At 42.1% G+C, this 21,197-nt stretch overlaps 1 protein-coding gene across 9 annotated transcripts in view; it reads right to left on the reverse strand.

The window, feature by feature from the left end:
• Positions 1-21,197, reverse strand: part of LRP1 (LDL receptor related protein 1) — a 447,517-nt gene that overhangs the window by 297,758 nt on the left and 128,562 nt on the right. For all 9 annotated transcript variants that reach the window (XM_020778743.3, XM_072991220.2, XM_072991217.2 and 6 more), the window contains one exon: positions 11,040-11,162. In XM_020778743.3, the coding sequence (XP_020634402.3) occupies positions 11,040-11,162 (123 nt within the window). The remainder of the gene's footprint in view (positions 1-11,039; positions 11,163-21,197) is intronic.

Genomic DNA, 21,197 nt, shown 5'->3' on the forward strand with positions numbered 1-21,197 from the left:
CATATCAGCAGTCTAGATGGCCTATAGCAATGCTTCCCAACCTTGGGTCTCCTGATGTTCATGGACTACAACTCCCAGAAATTCTGGCCACCACAGCTAGTGGTGATGGCTTCTGGGAGCTTTAGAACCTCTGGGGACCCAAGGCTGGGAACTACTGGTCTATAGGTCATCCTCTTGTGCTCACTACTATTTCTACTACACACTTTGATTACTGTGTGGCACCAAGCAATAGACAGAGTTTCAGGAATTTCCCCTGCTTGTTGTCTCTTTATGAACGTTTGTGGGAACAAGTAAAATAACGTTGGCTTGCCCACTCTGCAGGATGCAAACTAGAAGGCTATCTTTCAATTTCCAAACCTTACTGCACAAGTGTATTGCTTGCATGTTTTCCAAATGAAGAAGAAAAAACAAGGAGGGCTGAGAGTTAGTAAAGATTGTCATTTAATAAAGTCATCCATACCATGCAAAAGATGGGCAGTGAATTAAAAAAGCAGGGAAAAAACAACTAATTTGAAATGTGGTGTTGGAAGAAAGACTTACAGATACAGCAGACAACCAGAAAAGCAAGTAAGTGGATGTTCAACCAAGCCACACCTAAACTCTCACTAGAGCAAAAAATGAGTAAACAGAGGATATTCTACCATGCACATATGAGAATACAGAAGCAACCAGAAAAAAATAATATTGCTGAGGAAAGGGGGGCAGCAGGTAGAGGGAAATGCCTAATATGAGACAGGTCACCTTAATAAAGGAAGCCACCGCTGCTAGTTTACAAGACCTGAGCAGAACTTACTGGAAAAGACAGTATTGATGGGGGGAGCACAGTAGGAAGAAATAACAACCTGTCACTGTTGGTTTGTAACATCTAAGCGGAGCTACTGATGGTAGGACATATGTGAGGTCATTAACTCATATACTCACCACATATCAGATGTGACTTGATGGCACATAACATGTTTGGGTTATTTTAAAAATAATAATTACCAAGCAACTGTATAGTGATGAGATGGGGGGAATGGAGACTACGGCAGGATATGGGCACCAAACCTCTGCTAACATCAGGTAAGACCATCACCAGGCACAAAGTAACAAAACAAAAACAAAAACAACCCAGTAATTTCACAGCTTAAATGAGTGAGCTTCTGAATATTTGTTTTGTACTGTTTTCTTAATTTTTTAAAAAAACTCAATATCTGTATTTTAAATTTTTTAATATTCTTTTTCTAGCTCTATTTTTACAACCGAGACACAGAATCTCCTTGGAAGTATGATTCTGATAAGCCAGTTTGGCCAGAAAATAGTAAAAGAGGCAGTTATCATGTGTTGATTAATAGGAGAAAAAGTTCAGAATGCCCTGGAAGTGGAGCTGATTTACCTTTTGAAAACTCATGTGAAGAGATATGGGAGTGTTTAGGTCACGTATTTCTGAATGGGGGGCAAAGCAGTTTTTGTTTTAAAAAATATAACTTGAAAACCTTTTACTCTCACTTCTCCAAACCAGGCAAAGAGCAAGAGCAGACTGTCTGCTACAACTGTGCCAAATTTGGTGCTGATCGGAAGCCCAGTTTAAAAGTTATTTTCAGGGGATGTTTTCTTTTACAGTCATGTCATTTTCTTCTAGTTGCTGCACAATGGTGGACGGCAGGGTTTCATTTAACTGGGGCTTCTTTTTCGGGTAGGGCTTATGTTACAAGCATCCTGAAAAATAACACTAGGGCTTATTTTCAGCTTGGGTCTTATTTTCAGGGAAACAGGGTAAGAACCAGCCAAATATGTTGCAAAACTGAGTAGCAATATCCACAGCTACTTGTTACCTCTCTGTGTATATTTCTATTCTCCTGTATTGTGTTTTGTTTTGTTTTATGTGATCTGTGGGGGAAGGAGGACAACAATGTCTCTTCCATTGGGCTGGAGGCTGATGGTCATCTGTCAGAGGACCTTTTGAGTTATTTCCAGCTCTACAGTTCTATGACTCTTAAGACATTGCTTTGGAAGAATTAAAAAGGATTAATTTGCGTTCCCACAACTCCTTCCAATGTAAAGAGCATTCTAAATGTTACATTGTGGTAACAGTACACTATGCTGCCTACCTCTGAAAATGTATCAGGTTTTTATTTTAAATATAAATGTGGTCAATGCCATAAAGGTTGAGAGGGCTAACTAAGGTCAACAAGATATGATCTATTCTACACCACAGTACATGAACCAATGTGCTAAGAAAAAGCAAGGCTCTGTTGGACCTAACTTTGCAATGGCAGAACAGGAGCCCAGCCACTAGATACATGTGACTGCCTACACAGTCTTTGCATCCAACATGGACGGGGCAGCGAAGGATGGAATACATTTGTTCAATATTAATTATTACAACTATGTGTCATTTTCTTGTCTGTCTGACAGCAACCCCAAAGGGTCTGTTAGGTACAAAGTACACAGAAGCGGTTTACTAAACCACTCCTTCTGGTGGTGCTCTGTGTCTGCATTGGTTGCCCAAGGTTGCACAGTTGATGGGGTACATAACTCCACCAGAAACATCCACTTAAGCTGACCTCACCTGACCCTCTCCTGGGAGGCACAATGAGAATTCAAACCCCCTGCCTCTGATTTCGCAACAAGGCACTCCAAGTCAGACCAGGATTAGAGGCTGTTCAAAACTCCTCATCTCAAATCTCAACTTCCATATTCCAAAATGCCACTTATATACCTCCAAGGCACCAGTTTATTATTTGATGAACTGGGTCACAGCCCACAAATACTTAGGCTGCATAAGCATGATAATATTTAGAGTGCCACAAGACTCTTGGCTATTTTGACTACAGCTGAGTAACAGCCAGCCTCTACAAATTACTTTTATTACATTAGTTTATATACAATATCTATATGCCACCTAGATTGAAATCCTGTTGCTTACTAAGTTATAAGTAGATTAGGCCCACTGAATCAATAGAACTTACAAAGGAATTGACTCATCAATGGGCCTACTCTACTTGTGACTTACTACACAGGATTTCAGCCCGCGTAAGAAAACGTACACCTTTTTATGATTTAAAAAAGTAAAATAATATTTAACCTTTATACTTATACAGACATTGGGGGCGAAGACATTCAGATAACATTAAACATACCGTTAAGATATTAAACTATTCAAAGCTTCTGGTAGCCTGGGATTCAAAAATTTGATTTCATCAATATGAATCTATGCAAAAAATTTAAAGCGACATTCTCTAACCTGTTGGCCCCTCTCCCTGCATCATCCCCGGTCATAATACAAAGAGTACTCTATGCTACAGTCTTCCCCTCACTATCACTATCCCCTTCTAGTCCTGTAGTTAAAAGGCTGTTTTGTTTGGATGGCCCTATTGAGAAAGAGAATTTGTGACAGGTTCTAGTCCAGTATTTCCCTCTCACAAGTTCTAGCCAAGAATGACAAACCCTGGACGTAAGTGTGGTGTATTATTTATGTTCTAGACAGTTCCTACTTGACGGCTCCCTGACTTTTTGTAAATACAGTTTATAGGAAGCCTGCTTCTGGACAACCGAAGGGGTGGAATGGAGCAGCTGATCCACGAGAGCAAACAGAACGCTGACCTACCACAGATACCAGTTACCCTCAGCCAGCCACACAGCCAATGACTGTCTTTTGTTTCCCTCAGGGGTGGGTGACAAGAACTGCTTGTTTACCTGCCTATGAAAGACTGGCTGAAATCCAGCAGTGCAACTTACACTGTGTAAGGCTGATGACATCATCAGGCACCATAGTTTGCTGGAAAATAAGGATTTCCAGTCCTCCTGCCCCAAGGTCTGAGGCTCCCACTGAATCCTTTTCATTTTGGGGAAGCCTCTGGAGGCTGACAGATGGGGCACAAGTCTTTAATTTCTGAAAACAGCCATGGCTGGGATCAAAAATTAAAGACCTCCCCCTCCATCCTGCAACCCGCATGGCTTCATTGGGATAAAAGGGATTCTGTGGGAGCTTCCGGACCTTCTGGGGGGAAAGGGAAGTTTTTAATTAAGTAAGTTACATTGCTGGATTCACAGCCAATGTGTCTTTTTTGTGCATTTTTGTATGAATGGCCACTTTTGCCCCAATGCTGCCTCTTAACCCTGGCTGTGCCCACCATCACCTGCTTGTACCTTCTGCCTCCAACCAAGCTGAATGGCAACCAGCCGTTACTGTTCTGAGGTAACAGGCCCACTCCAGTTTTGGTTGCTACCGCCTGAACATTTTCCTTCTCACTCTGAACCATACAGTCTCATCCAAACAAAATATGTATAAGTGAAGGAAGCTCTTCTGTCCTCTGTTTCAGGTCCTAGGTTGCATATTGTGGTGGTTCAGTTGAGGGCTTAGCTGAGACCAGGCTGTAAGTGTTGAAGGGAATCCGCCAGGGAGTGCAGCTGGAAGCAATGACTAATCACCACGGGCCCCCATATAGGTTTGGCTCCTGTGCAAAGTCAGTGCAGGAAGCAACTTTTTTTTTTGATGCTATTGTTTGGGGAGTGCTTTGTGAAATCTTCTGGGTGCCTCTTGACTATCAGACCAGACCTTGATGGGTGTGATTCATGAGACACCCTCAGAGAAAGTGAATAGGTAGCCACCCCAAGGAAGAGGCAGAGGTCAGGAGGATGCAGGAATTGGTGGTCTAATCCTGCAGGGCAGTAAGCTCTACAGCTGGCCAACAATGCCTATCCCCGATTATAGCCACAGCTTCATTTCCAGAAACGTGGCATTAAGGCTCAATGGAAGTGGAGATCAGGGTGAATAAAAAGCAATGATTTTTAAAATAAATTGATCTGCATAATTGTTTTAATTTTTTTATTTAAATTATCCAAAAAAATGTGTTTCAATTTATATTGTGATTTAAATCAATCAATTTGATTTAAATTTAATCCAAGCTGGTAGTGATTATACAATATAAAGTATTTTTTCAAATAAACAGCATGAGTGGGTTTTGAAATTCTGAAAGAAGTACTGTATAAGCTAAATCATAATGGAATAAACAAATGCTACCATCTCATCTACATAAAAAAATCATTTATACTTATCTGAACGTCCATGAACTGTCACTAGTACTGAAGGTAAGCATTTCTGCATTTCATCATTATCTGGACAAGAGACTACCTGGAAACTCCATATAGCCATCAGTTTCGATACCATAAAGCAGAAAATAACAATATAAATGTAATAAAAGAGGATATAAACTTAAGTATTTGCACACCAGAACTTAACAGCCCAAAGAAATAAACAAATGCATCCTTAACTCTCAACTGCACCAGGTAATCAGTTAACAACATCCTGATGAATTGACTGATTAAAGGTTGCAGCTCTAACATCTCACAACAAGCCTGGTAAAATCATTCCCTTAAGGCAACTGCAGAACACCCTGAGTTGCATCCATTGCACTTTGCACAGTCTCACATAGATCGAGAGAGCACAGGTGATCTGCATTGCATAAACATTTCCGGGAATTTCTTTTTATTTTTGTCCCACAAGATCACTGGAACGGTAAGGGCCAGAAACACAACATTGGGCACATATACTATTCAGCTCCCAGCTCATACCACAGAGCTTCATGCGTAAATAACTGTATGGGGCACATCATAACATCAGTTTGCCCTGCGCCCCATTTTTCTCTATGTTCCAAAAGCCTTTTGAAAGCTAGAAATACAGACTATGGCACAGATACTGCAGATTCCCTAGCTTACATAACGAGATGGATTATACCTTGAAATCAGTTCCCGCAAACCTCTATTGGGCCTGCTGATAATTAGCTTTCAGCAGCACCTGATCATATGCTTTTCCTAGACTCATCTGTTAAACTGACACAAGCTGGATGAGTATTGGGGAGGGGAGAGAGAAAGAGACCCAAGAGTGGGAAAAAAGAACTAGGTAGGGCAGAACACAGAGGACACTGGGTGAGGGAAGGACTCACAGGTTTTTAACCTAGGTAAGTATATAGGAGTACATGTCTGAACAGTGAGCTGAGTGAATTTTGGAACAGAGAAATGAAGAAAAAATGTTGGCACAGGAGATGAAGAGAGGCAAGCACCAAGTAGGGGATGGAACTAATGGAATCCTAGCCCAGGAAAAAAAATATTCACTAATTCTGGGGGAAAATTATAGTGGTATCACTGATTTTCTTGATACAGTGCCCAAGTTAGCATCTCCAATTTTTTGTTTTATCCAATGATATTCTTGGGGGGAAAATAATACAGAAGTTGCTGGTGTTCTGCTGTTGATTGCACAACCATGAGCAAAAAAACAACCGCAAAAACAGTATCTCATCTAATACGGTCACAACAAGTTGCGCAACACCTTGAGCAATGACTTGCACAAGCAAACCTAAGTCCTGTGTGTGTTACTTGTGTCAAGATGAAAGTAGGGCTTCGACAGCTTGCAGTCCTCTAGATGTTGTGGGGCTAAAATCCCATCATCTGAGGCAGCACAAGAAAAAGGTGAGGAGGAATGATGGGAGGTTGCAGTCCAACATTACCAAGAGGATTACTTATACCTTAAGCCTGTACAAAGGCAGCACTGGACAAAACCCATTACTACATTCATGACTGATGAAATGCCAGTGTTATACTAGGCAATGTCACTACTTCTTACTGACTTCAGACCCAAACCCAAGCTATGACTTCAATTCTTCCCATGATATGCAACCATCTCAGCAGAATTCTTAGAATACCTGTAAGACTAGCTATTAAAACTCTCTAGAAGAACTCTCCAAAAAATATTAATCTCCCGTGAATTCACCACGCTGCTGCCACAATAAATGTCACATGAGAGTAATAAATATAGAATGCATGTAGTCAAGGGATACGGTTTTAATTTAGTTTAATGTTTCCAGCATTACAAAGGCTGAACACATTCTTAGTTAATAGGACGCAGCAGCAACAAAAGGTACTCTATTATATGAGCACTAAGTAAATAATACATCTTCTGAATGCCAAAGCTACTTATAGGGTTCAGACGGGATTTATATCTAGGATACAAATACTTTATACCTATGACCTACATTAGACATTTAGTTATTTGGGAAGTAGCTGGTACATGACAGACAATTTTACCAGCCATTACTGCTCCCTGTTTGCAAAATGCTTCTTTAGGGAAGGAAAGAGGGCAGCAACACAGATGGCTTCCATAGGGTACTTCACTCTTAAAACCCAAATATTATGGTTTCCTCCACGCGTGTTCCACTTTACCCTGGCGGATCTGGGAAACTGAGTTCTCAGTGCCCATCAGCTGAATATATTCAGCTGGGATATACTTGGGGCTCTACTACCCAGGCTCTCAACAATGGATTCTTCTCAGCATATCCATGAACATGAAACTGAACCACCAACTTAGAACCCCCACCCCAAGAAGCTGAAGGCACTGAGAAAACAATAACTGGAAGCCTCCAGCAAAACGGTTCCTCATTTCCTTATCACAAGACAAGCAAAAAGTTACTTCTTCTGCAGATCAATATAGGAGACATGCCAGAAACAAAGAAGGAAATTTGGGGGGGGGGGGCTCAAAAGGAAACTTCATCTTCATATCTCTGCTCACAGTACTCCTGCATCAACCTTATTAGCCTAAAAAAAAAACAACAACCTGTATGATGGAGGTGGGGAGATTCCCGGATAGGGGAATATCTGCTTAACTCTATTTTCAAATTCCAGTTGTTTCCTGTATTTTCTTACTCTCCAATCCAAGGGGAAACTAACTAGACAATCATGAAAGCAATTTCTGGGTCAGACAATTTCACAGTTTAGGGGCATTCCCCTTCCTCTCCCCCAACCCACTAAGGCCCTACACAAGCACATACATGAATGGGCTCCCTGCCTGGAAAGGCAAGAAGAGAAAATTATACTCAAAAGGGGGTGGAGGTGAGACCCAAACTCAAGCCCAGATGAAAAAGAGAAGCAAAGTACCTTTAACGGTTACTTGGAAGTGGAAATTTCAGCATGTGCTGTTATTCATGCAAGCAACACGGGCTGCAATTTCCTCCTCCATAAACACAACTATTAAAGATTTAGGTATCCTATCCTCTGTTTCACCTGTTCAATGCCACATGACGACATCTGGCCCTCCAGAGGTTTTGAATTTCAATGTCCAGAAGTCCCAAGCAGGAGAGATCATAATAAGGGATTTTGGGATTTAGTCTAAAATGTTGGAACAACTTGAAAAGATGCACCTGATAGGGACAGCAACATGGACTGCTACACATGGTGGGCAGGGAGAAAGAGAGAGAGAGCTGGGACTGCTTTTGTTGGGATCCTTTCAGTTTCCCCAGGATTCCCATCAAAAGCACTACAAGCAACTGCAAAGCCAGTTTGCCTAAAGATCACAGTGGGATACACCAAAGATAATAGAGGTGTGTGCCATAGGAAATGACAGGTCTACCATATTGCCTACAAATCTCTGCCATCTGTGCCAGATAACTAATGCAAACCGCTTGAAGGATGAGCCGAGCCCAAATACTGTATACTGTATTGCAGAATAAATATATACCGCCAATCTGAGAGGAACTTCTCATGAATGTGGCAGGCAGTCCCTACATATTCGGAAAGACTTGATTTCTGCTGTTTTTATTATACTTCCATTTCTCATTCTCAAGTAGATGTGCCATAATCTATAGCCTCCTTGTCTCAGGGCTACCTGACTGATTGTAATAGCACCTTTCAGGTGTAAGTGAGCTGAGGGCTGGAATTAATACTTTTTCTACAAGAAGCTAAACATCAGGACAGAAATATTTCTGTCATTTTCTGCGTAATTTTAAATAATACTGGGAGACGAAGTGACAGCAGGGAGAAAAGTCAGCTTAGTCAGAATAATAGCATGAAAAGCAAAATGACGGCTGATAACCATCTTTGCTTTCTGTAAAGCTGATAAGTGTAGGTGTGGAGTTGATGACTAATCATGACTACACCCATTTTAACAACCAGCTTTGCCTTCACGTTAATTTATGAGCAAAAGAAAGTACATTATCTCATCAATATATTCACATTAGTAACAAATCATTTGCCACTTACCTGATTTAAAATAGCATTAACCAAATGACATTTTTAATAATAGGAAAAAATATTTTTAATTTCTAAAGGAAATGAAACACTTGATTTGAATAAAACCATCCAGTGTATCTTGATGATACACAATGTTGTTGCCCACATGGCTCTCAAAATTTCCTGCTTTGGGTTCACAAATACATTTATATCCAGCGTAAGCAAGGCAAATAAAATGCTCTTGCTGATGATTTACTTGTACAGGGAAAGTACTGGGCTTAAGACTATACTATCTCCTGTGAGCTATACATTCACTTCTCATCTACATGGAGATGAGTGCTTCCAGGTTCCATTTGTCATTTAGAGAATACATCCGTTAAGGCAAACTACATTCAAGATTGTGGGCCTGAACAAAAGTTTGTGTTTCATGTTTTTTAAATAGCTGTTTCCTTTCTGAAGTCTATTTAAATTAACCGAACAGCACATCTAGGGCAAGATAAATTCAACAGAATTATACTATTTTTTTTTTTTAAATGTTTAGGTCTTGTAAACCATTACTAGATTTTTATATGACAGACTAGGACTCAGGAGATATGAATTCAAATCACCACCCAGTGATGGAAAATCACTTCATATACCGTATTTTTTGCTCCATAAGACGCACCTCTCCATAAGACACACCAAATTTTTAGCAGAAGAAAACAGGAAAAAATAATCTGTTTTCTTCTCCTAAAAATTGGTGAGCCTTATGGAGATGGCCATCTTATGGAACACATCCTAGGACCCTTTGGAGGCTCATCCTGCCCCCCGGGGGTCAGAGGGGGCGAAATTGCCACCTTCTGGGACTCTTCTGAAGCTTCCCAAGCCTCAAGAGTCCCAGAAGATGGTGATTTCCCCCCCTCTGGCCCAGCGGGGGGGCAGGGTGAGCCTCCAAAAGGGTCCTAGGGTGTGATCCAGGACCCTTTAGGGACTCACCCTGCCCCCCATGGGGCAACGGGGGGTGAAATCGCCAGCTCCTGGGAGTCTTTTGAGGCTTCCCAAGCCTCAAAAGACTCCCAGAAACTGGTGATTTTGCCGGCGCTGGATCCGTGCGGGGGTGGGGGGAGCGTGGCAAGGGGAGTGAGCCTTCCAGGACCCTTGTGACGCTCCCCCCACCTGGAAGCTGGCGATTTCGCCCGTGCTGGCCTCGTGGGGGTTGGGGGGAGCGTCGCAAGGGTCCTGGAAGGCTCACCCAGACCCTTGTGACGCTCCCCCCATGGGGCCAGCGGGGACGAAATTGCTGCCTTCGCTCCATAAGACATTGGGGGGGGGCGTTTTATGCAGCAAAAAATACGGCAACCTAAAAATTCTACTGTATTGGGGTTGCTAGTAGTCGGAAGCAGAAGGAATTGTCACTCTCGAATTGGCCTTCTCAGCCACACTAGACACTTTTTAAAATTAAGTTTTTGCTAGGGGAACTATAAAAATAACTGTAAAATCACAAAGGCATCACAAAATCACAAATTAAAGCACATTGGATTTGATTTTTTAAAATTGACTTAAATCACAATTTAAATCCTGTTTTAATTAAAAAATTTAAAATATGATTTAAATCAATTTGATTTTATAAAAATAATTGATTTTTAAAATCCATCCTGTGTTAAAGCATCTGAGGGCAGCATAAAATTGAAAAGGGCCTTAAGGAATTTTCTGAAAATGTTGTATTGCTTGAAGACAACAAAAGAGGGAGGTTGGTAGACTTCCTTGGGACAAGAATTCTGAGGATCTACTACTTGGCAATGAAACGTACCAGATGGTTATGGGCCAATCAGTATATTTCATTTTAACTAACCTCATAGGGTCATCATGAGGACAGAAAAGTAGAGGAAGACCAGGGACATCACCTTTAGCCCTTTTTAACAAAAGGCAAATTAAATGATGGCACATTATCACCTCTATCAATAGCACTCAAATGTTAAAATTGCAAGAGTAGAAGCATGAGTCACGGAATGCAGAAAAACTGTGAACAGAGAGATGCAAGTTACCAATACAAGTGGATGCAAATAGTCAATACATACATATATCTGGTGATTCATCAGAGCCATCTGGACAATCCTTCTCTCCGTCACATCTCCAGCCTTTAGAGATGCAGGTGATCTGATCTTTACATGCAAACTGTTTCGGGCTACATGTCTTCGGTGCTAGACAAAGAAAAAGGAGAAAAGAGAGAAGGGTTAGAGAGAAAAAGAACAAGGTCAGTTCCACCACCATCATCAAGACGTACCTTTAAAATAAAATTCTAAACAAAAGCAACATTACTCTGGCCATGATGGCAGGCTTATCCATATCTATGATACTTCAGGAAACAGCAGGATTAAAACACAAGATAATAATTAAAGCAAACTGGCAGCCAAAATCTAGGATACAGAACAATTTTAAAAGAGCATTTAACTTGAATAATTTATCTCCCAGGAGCGCACAGTATTTTTCACATTTTATTTACATGCCAGGCACAGAAGACACAAACAAAACACAGCACCATTTAAAAATAAGGTGGAAAGATTATACACAAAAAGATGCAGTGGATCTATGTTGGACAGAACAGTCAGCACTCTGATTAATTAATTGATCAACACGTGGAAACTGAGCACAAGACTATGGCTAAAATCCTGCTGTCAGGAATTAGGCAGTGTAAAGCTGGAGAGTCCCATCACTGCCTTTAGTGGCTCGAGGTGCCCAACAGGATTGCAGCCAGTGCAAAAGCTGATCTTCTCTATGAAAGTGATCCCGGTACAAAATGCACATCCATCCTATGTATGGGAACTTGAAAACTGAGTTTGAGACTTCAGAACTTCCTTCAGATTTCTATACTTCCACCTTCCATGCATGCAGATACGCATGGACTCAGGCACAACACATACGTACATGCACGCACAACACAGCTACCGAAGGGAAAACACCTGGTATAATTGCGTGCTTAGGAATACAAGCTTCAGGACAGAAAGCCCATAGTATTTCATACCTCTACTCAGCCACAAACTTTTTAACTGACTATATCCTGAAGCCTTACAACCAAACTATTGTCTCCTCCTACCACCGAACCATATGATGATTAGGGCACCCTTCTTTAGCAAGTCACCATGATCCAAAACAAATCTATCCATCTCATTTCACAATGCATTGGAAACCCTGTAAGTGAGACTGGTTAAAGGAGACTTCCTTTTACCCATATTTTTAGTGCACAGACTTCTACTGCTGGCATATGAGAGAAGGCGGGGGGGGGGGGGAGAGCAGACACACACATAAAGTCAGAGGCCTGACCACAGAAAAGTGATCAGAACAGTCAAGTTCACTCAGAAATATATTCCTCCCACCATACTGTTTTTAGGACACTGAGATCATGCATCTCTTTCCTGTTAGCCTCTCTCTCTCTCTCTTGTTCTCCTTTTAGCAGACGGGCCATGCTACGTCCACAAAAATAACAAAGATAACAGCAGGTCCATGCATAAGTTCAGAGGCCAACCACAGAGAACCATGATTAGAATAGCTCAGAATCCTTCAAAAAGCTGCTCCAGCTGTGCTCCATGATCAGGCTCCATCTTCACAAACATATCTTCACATATACTACCTTCTGGTCTCCCCCCTCTGTTGTGTGTGTGTGTGTGTGGGAGGAGCAGGCCTGGCAGTGATGGCTAGATCATTCCAGGCAATGAGAACCCCAGCAAGCCAATTAGTCCTTGGCAAGGAGCAGAAAAGATAAATGTGGAGTGGCACAGAGGGAGGGAGACAAGGCAGACAGAGAGAGAGAGAGAGAGAGGTGGGAGGAAGACAGAGTCAAAAGAGGGAAGATAGGAAAAGAAGAATGGATGTTTAAAGCTTTCAGAAAGTACATACACAGTGGATCCAGTAAACAGATTCTTCCTTTGTGTATATAGATATGAACTTGTGTGTGCCAGCAAATGAAAATATATTAGGTTAGTCACAGAAAAACTTTTAGAGTGTTTACTGCACAACATGTTTAAAAAATAAAAGTGGCAATACTTGAACATGTTACATGGTATAGATTTGAGCTTGACAGACTTGTAATAGTTTCATGACAGGTTCCTTAGTAAGATACTAAAAGCAGACAGCATAACTGAAAAACACAACTTCTCAACAGAAAAAGCCTCATGATGATAATAAACAAAGCAGAATAAGTCTCATCTTGTCACTACTCTTCTATCTGACAGTCAACCGCTTCAAACACCCATTAGTTACCAGTAGACAGAATCTGATTGGTTACAAGGTTCTATTATGAAAATAACACATCTTAACCATTCTTATGTAAACATATATACATGCTGGATTGCACAATTATATATATTCCAACAATCAAATGGAATAGGCAGGTGTGCATGTATAGCTAATCATGCACTGTAACAGGGTTTTATCCCATGTTTTTTGAAGTACCATTCAGAGTGAGCCACATACCAAATGATGGAAACAACTACAAAACAAAACAAAATACTGTACACTAAAAGTACAACTTGTGGTGGTTTTTGTATAGCTCACTACACTGCCCCTGCTCAGAATGTGGCTTTCTCACCTTTAGCTTGTTCAAACTGTAGCGTGGTAGCTGAGAAACAAATAAGTGGGATACAGTCGTTGCCAATGGATAAACATCAGTTGAGAGCTACAGTACATACAAGCCCATCTTAAATCCTAGAACTCAAGCCATGGTGAACTGAAACCAGAGCAGCAAGAGGATGTTCACTTCTGGACCCTTCTCACAGATACCAATAGGGAAAATCTGAGAAGTAGCAAGGGCCGTTACACGGATGTGTTTCTGCAATCCAGCATAAGCCATACATTTTGGTAATACTGTGAAGATGCAGGACTGCCCAGAGTTGAATGGGGAAAGAACTGGGGGCATCTGACCACAGGACTCCACAAAGCAAGGTACCCATGTGTACCAGCAGACTCTGCCCTGACCTTGCCACAGTGTCACCAGAATTCTAGATGTTTTGTCTAAAACCTTCCTTAAAAAAGGAGAAACAGAGTTATATTGTATAAGATTACATTGAATCTCAACATATAATTATGATATAAAAAGACTTCTCTGGCCAAGATGAAGCAATATATTACACAGTTGAGTGTGGAACGGAATAGCTGCTATTTTGAGGTTTAAGTGATTGGTTAAAGGACTAGTATATATTCATCTGAATAAATACAGATTAAATAAATTATTGTTACTCTTTTCGTCAAAAACAAGCTGGCTCTGAAATGTATAGTTCTCAGGCAGGAAAAGAAGGAAGAGTCTGCTTATTAATCAGTCTTTCAGTCCAGCTGTAAAAGGGTCTAAATCCATCATTGTCAGGTAAAATGTTCCTTTATCTGGACAGCAATATAGCCAAAACTGCTCAGCCCATGTATTCCCAGTTACAGAGTCTGTTGCAAGAAGAGAAGGAAGGCTGTAAAGAAGGATACACTGGCGGGACAAGTGGCCTTGCCACAGAAAGAACCTCAGACCAGCCAGAGAAAGAACTCAAAGAGTGAGTGAGTGAATAACACCTAAAATCTCCAGACAAGGTGCCAATGGAAACCGATTTTCTATGGCAGTTACCACAGAGAGAAACACAGAAATCGTTTGAAACCAGTCGTTAATGGAGGAATCGTTCTTGAATGAAGAGCTGGGGAGGCCAGCAGTGGCTCACAGCCACTAGGACCAGTGTACCTGAGCTCCAGGAAGCTCTGGTGGAAGAGGTTTGGATTCTGATGGAGGTACTGAGGAGAAGGCCCTCTCCCTTTATCCCCACACTAAAAATTGATCCTAGGACATGGCAGAATCGCAAGCAAGAATTCTAACATGTGGTCCATACACGCAATCATTTTCTCATCTGGCCCCCAGCTTGATTTGCCCGTGCTTTGCTTCTTGTAAGGGGCAGCAGGGTACCTAAGATTAGACCCTGTCCCAGACACCGCAAATCCTCTGGGCCAATTAGCAAGGCTGATAATGTGGAAGCAACAAAGGGATTCCCTGCTCAGGGCTCTCTTTGTCCTGGGGCAGGCACTACTACACTCATTCTCTCTTTTTCTCTCCTGCGATTCTTAACAGAGAAATTAGAGAAAGGGACGGAGAGATAGACAAGACTCGGATGGGGGGTGGGCATGATTCTCTTCAGGGAAAAAGAGAGCACAGAGCAACTCTGATTCCATTCACAGCAAGCAGCAGTCCCAAGAGATTTTTTTTCCCTCCTCAGAGAATGATGCCCTCAGTGGAAAAACTGCAGCCCATTCCCTCTGTAAAGGAACATCTGATGTAATTATTTTTGCATGGAGCAGTTGCTCTGTGCAAACACAGCATATGTTTGGCTAAACAACATCTTTCAGAAGGCTGTCCATCCCTTCCCACCATCTGATGTTTCAAAAACAGGTAGACTTCTGTTATGTACTGATACAGTGGTCGATGGTTTTGAAACTCATGAACTGTTGTTTCCAGGAAAAGAGGTAAACAGTGTGCATGCTCTGAAAAGAATGTTTTCATCTACTTCTTTCAATAGAGAATTGTGGATGCCAGCAAAATAACAATGAAATAAGTCCTACAGCTACAAAAATTCACAAAGCCATTCTCAAGGATTCTGCTGGAGGTGATGGTCAGAAGACAGTGGAACAAGACTCATTGGAAGGTAGGAGTATGTATAAGTGGATCAAGCACAAGAAACGAATAACAACTGGACACTATGTCAATTTAAAAAATATTATAAAAAATAATATACATTATAGTTAGCATTTATACAGAGCTTTTTCAGAACCATCACTTGCTTTTCAACTTTCATGTATGTCACAAAGCAGTCCTTAAGACAGGTTCTTTTGAAAATTAAACAATATGTAAAACAGATAGAAGATACCCAGATGAAAGAAGGCACCACAAGGCGATAAAAACAGCAAGCAGAAGCAGTGCACCAAATCAGATCCAACATTAAAAGGCTAAAATCCTACCAATTTTACACTGGCACAACTCATGCAACTTGACATGCAACAGACAACATCTATGGTGATTTCCTAACTCTTAGCAATTTGCTTCCAGCAGTTACACGATTTGTGTTACACTCCCATATATAATTAACAGGACTTTGGTTTTAAAATAACATATACAATTTTAACCAAGAATGGGTGGGGTTACAATCAGGATCACAAAAAGCATCATAGTAGTATTATACAAGTTTTACTGTAACATCATTCAGGCTAAAGACCTTCAGTCTAAAAATAAGAGAAGCCACTTACTGCAGGCCTTTTTTGCTGGGGATGTAAACTGTTGTCTCTTTTAGTGGTTCCTATTCTTCAGCAAGTCAGGGGTCTTTGGACTACAATACCCAGAAACTTTGGCCAGCACAGCTGGTTGTGGAGGCTTCTGGGAGTTGCAGTCCAAGAACACCTGGGTTAGCCAAGGTTGGGAACCAGTAGTCTAGTTCATCCTTCAGGGTTAAAATGAAAATTTTCAGTAATGTTCTCCCTTTGCATGAGATTAAAAAAACGTTTGTGCACTTTCTGCATGCAGGGAGGTTTTTATAAAACATCTGCAGAAATGGATTTTGCGCAAATTACCCATATTTTGCACTGAAATAATGTACAGTACTTCAGTAAATCACAATTCTTTGTGCTAATTCACTTTTTTCTTCCCTCAGTGTTGTTGACTAATGCAAAGATTTCTGTTTATTTTCCCCTTCTCGAGAAGGAATGAATTTCTTGCCCTGGCTTACAATTATATTTCATAGGCTGTTCTCCATGTGTCCTTTTTCATCAAGGACAAGGAAATTTGCAGACATTTGTTACATCTTTTCTCTTTGCACACAGATTACAAAAATGTAATCCAAAACTCCTGGATTCCTAGCCTTCTCATTCTGGCCATATTAAACAACACATAGAGCCGAGGAGAGTTTTCAATGTGCCTCTAATGATTGACCTCAGGGCTGATTTGGCGACTAGCTTTACTTACACCTCAAGTAGTGTAGAGGCAACCACCAACCCGTCTGCACTGTTTCAGCCACTACTGATATAAACAGCCTCTTTCTTGTCCTGGCCTCACTGATCCTACAATACTCATTAGGAAGGGGAGGGTGAAGGTGGCAGCAGTCCCCTACCCCATCGGGAAGTCACCTAGGCCTCCACATCTTCGGTGTGGAGGTCCATGCTGAGTGGAATGCACTTGTATTGCCTATGCGAGTCCCTACACTGAACATGTGAAATCTCTATGGCATCTGGGTGGGATGGAGACACTGGGGCAGGACTCACCTGCGTATCTATGTACCCATCATCCTTTGACTCTACACACTTGCAGACTTAATGTCTGAATAGAGTGTATCCTGAGCATACATTTGCTGTGAAGCTAACATGGTGCAGGACTAACCATGTACACCACTGTCTTCTTTTTCTCTTCTTCTTTTACAGCCCTTTGTTGTCTTCTCCACCACTATTTCAGCTCCACTCCTGCTCTCCTTTTCTACCCACCTTTCTATCTACCTCCCCTTCCTTCTGCCTTTCCCTCTTTTTATCTTCTCGCTCCTCCTTCCAGCCTTTAAAAAGACAAAGGCCTACCTCTGCTCTTAACTACCCCACCCATCTCCAGGCACCTAGGTAACAAGAAGCAGCCTGTTGCACACAGGGGCTCCCAGTTCTTTTCTGAAGCCTTCTTGGCCTCAGTTAATTGGGTTTTAAAGATACAGGACTGGGACTTGGGCTGGGGTGACGGGTTGGCTGAAGGACTCTGGGAGGTCTTGCTCAAAAAAGTAACTTCATCAGGATGAGCATGGCAGAACTGTTAAAGGCTGTGGGCTGTAGAAACTAAATGGAACCTCTGTCTTCAAAGACTATGTTTCTAGTGTACACGAAGCTGTGAACAAACAGCAACAGAAATTCCAGAGGTCTGTGGCTTACAACGGTTAGTGGCAGAATGCTGGCTAGGCAGTCGGCCACAAACCTTCGGAAGCGATCTGCAGCTCATCCTCAGCCCCTGAGGCATCAGAAGCCTTCCTGTATTCTAATACAAGGTCCTGCGCCCCAATATCCACATAGCAAATGACACAACCGCTTGCAGTGAGGGCAAAGTGAATCTTCCCCTTTCCCTGAAATAAGAGAAGAGAATCAAGCATACATGACAGACACACACAGCGGGGCTATTCCAGAAAGCGTTATGTGCCTTTTAGGCCATTTGTAAGCCTACTTGGTAAGCAAGGCATTAATTCACACCATGACTCCTGCTGCTAAAGGTCGATTTTTCAAGGAAGACATTCTCCATGATGCAGCTGCTATCTGCTAATTGCCGCCCATCTAATATGCCTCAGAGCTTTGTCCAATCTCTCTCTCTCTCTCTCTCTCTCTCTCTCTCTCACTCACTCACACACACACACGTAAAATAAATAGCCAAGGAAAGCCAAAAAGTCAATGTTATTAGCACTGACTGAGGGGAGGCAGGGGGGCTGGGTTGCAGGAATACAGTAAAACGCTATTACACCCACCCATCCCTACAAAAGGTATGGCATTATCCAAGTCACAGATGGATTTGGAATGCGTCACAAAGGCTTTTGCTTGGCAGCCATCATGCTGTTTTGATGTCTGACCTAGAATGCTGAAACGGAGGAGGCCAGTTTCTTTAGGTAATTCATTCATCATGTTACAGAGAACAAAATAGTTGTTTTGGAGGAAACAACCAAGTCTAGAAGAGCTGCGTTTTGACTTAAAGCTTCAACCTGGAAACCAGCCCCGCTGGGCATTCCCTTCTCAATTTTAAGGGCTTAGGATGTAGATGCAATCAGGTCCCAGGGCTTTTAAGTACTTCCTAGCTTAAATAAGTTGTGATTCTGTGCTGCCCCCCCAAAAAAACCCCAACTTCAGTGAATAACCCAAGGAATCTCTACTGAAGTCAGAATTTTGAACCAGTGCCTAGAGTGTACCCAGCAGCTGCAGATCAGCTCAAAAGAGTTATAGCACTAGCAAAAGCGCTGGCTTATCTGCTATTATAATTGGATATTCTTGTTAAACCGTCCCTATGGCTGACCCCTGGGACCTGCCACTCAGACACAAAAGGCATTCCACTTCCCCCACCCTGGCTTTCTCAGCTCAGGAAGGCTTCTCATCCCCCCCAATTAATCTCACCCCAAACGAGCCTGTCAAAATGCTTTTCTAGAAACCCAAGCCTTGTCCTGGATTTACAGAGGCTGTCACAGCAACGATATCCTCCAAGGCCTCCAAATTGACGAAGCATGACCTCCCACTGAACAAGCACCACCGGGACTAGCCTCCAAGAGCAGCAGCAACACACCCGCCTTCCACCTCATAACTTTTAAAGATGGCTGTTATTTCCTCTCCCTTGACAAATCTCAGAAGTTATGTGGTTGCTCAGTGTACTACTTAAGAAAACAGAAAACTGCCTCACACCAGGCCACAGACTATTTGTCCATCTAGCCCATGTCTGGGCTACTTATTGACTGACAACTCTCTCCAACAAGCCCAAGCATCATTCCTAGTCTCTCTTTTTAAACTGGAGATGCCAGGCACAGAAGGTACAATATTCTCCATGTTAGAACACTGTCCTGAACAACAGTTCCTTGATACCAATGGTTCCCAACCTTGAGTAACCCAGATGTTCTTGGACTACAATTCCCAGAAACCCCCAGGTCAGCTAGCAGTTAAGACATCTGGGAGCTGCAGTCCAAGAACACCTAGCTTACCCAAAATTGGGAACCACTGCTCTACGCCAATGGTTCCCAACCTCAGATGTCCCTGGATGTTCTTGAGCTAAATCGCCCAGAAGTCTCCACTACTAGCTGCGCTGGCCAGGGTTCCTGGGCACTGTAGTCCAAGAACTTCTGGGAATCCATCTCAGTCCTCAACTTCCTGATGCTGTCAGACTAGAACTCCAGTTACCCCTAACCAAATCAACCAACGGCAAGGAATGCTGGGAGTTGCTATCCAGTGGCATTTGGAGGGCGGCGCTTTGCCCACCCCTGTTCAAGATGAAACTGAAACACCAAGCAAGGCATTTGTAAAAGGACCTAAATATCAACGATACCAAGCTTGGCAATCATTATTGAGCATCCTGTCCAGGAAAGCCCCAATGGTGGGTCTTCTTTAGGAAAGCAAAGAAAATGGCAACACCTAACCCTCTAAGCAGTGGAGGAAGCACAGAATGATCGTGTGGGACAGAGAGGAGATCATGCAAAAGAACATAGTATGCCACATATCATTTCCCCAACACAGAAGAGTGGTGATACATCCCAAGAGGTTTCTAGGGCTCCTCACTGAACATCTCAGCTGCCATTCCACAAAACAAAACAAAACAAAACAAGTGTGGCAGAGAAGGTAATTCCCAGTTCTCTAAAACGGGGTTGAATTAATTCTTATACTATCCAAAAAGCATTCCCTCCATTCTGATTGAACCAGCAAAAGCAAGCCTGTTGAGAGAAACAGACGAACAATCTGTCTGACTTGGCTTTGCTGAGGGTTGAAACAAGGCTAAGGACAACTGCAGGAAAACAATTACAACAATGCACCTATCATGTTACAAGAAACATTCTAGAAGAATGAGCAGGGACCAGATGGAACAACACATTCAGTCTTTTATTTGTGTTCGGAAGAGTATCAGGAGGGCAACTGCAGGGCTGGAAGGGACCCTCTGGCTCATTGAGCCCAGCCTCTGTCAAGGAGGCACAGCGGGGAATCGAACTCCCAACCTCCAGCTCTGCAACCAGATGCTTCAACCGTTTTCTTCAAGCCCTCCATGTCCCTGCCCCTTCTTAACAGATGGTGGTGGATTCTTATGCATTTCTTTGGCAGAGGGCTACAACTGGGGAACATGTAACCTTCCAGATATTTTGGGATTGCAACTCTCACTAGCCCTTTCCAGCACAGCCTCAAGAATTACAAAATCCCTCTCAACAACATTTATAAGACCACACGTTCCCTACTCATGCAACAGTCAGATTATATTGTCGTATTAGCTACTCTATTAATCAAGATCATTCGTTCCCAAACAGGAGAGATGCCCCACAGAGGAGAGCATGAAGCAATTCTATGGAGGTCATGAGTCTATGATTTTCATAAAAAAATATGTGTTATCAGCTTAAAACTATTTATGTGGTAGATATCATTACCAGAATTTATGATTTCAAGTGAGAAACTATTTTTTGCCTATTTTTATTTATAATATTTTTTTCTGTTTTGGTGTTGTTGTTGCTTATTGTTAAATTTAAATTACAATT

This window comes from Pogona vitticeps, chromosome 2 (genome assembly GCF_051106095.1).
Source record: "Pogona vitticeps strain Pit_001003342236 chromosome 2, PviZW2.1, whole genome shotgun sequence".
Classification (NCBI taxonomy): Eukaryota; Metazoa; Chordata; class Lepidosauria; order Squamata; family Agamidae; genus Pogona; species Pogona vitticeps.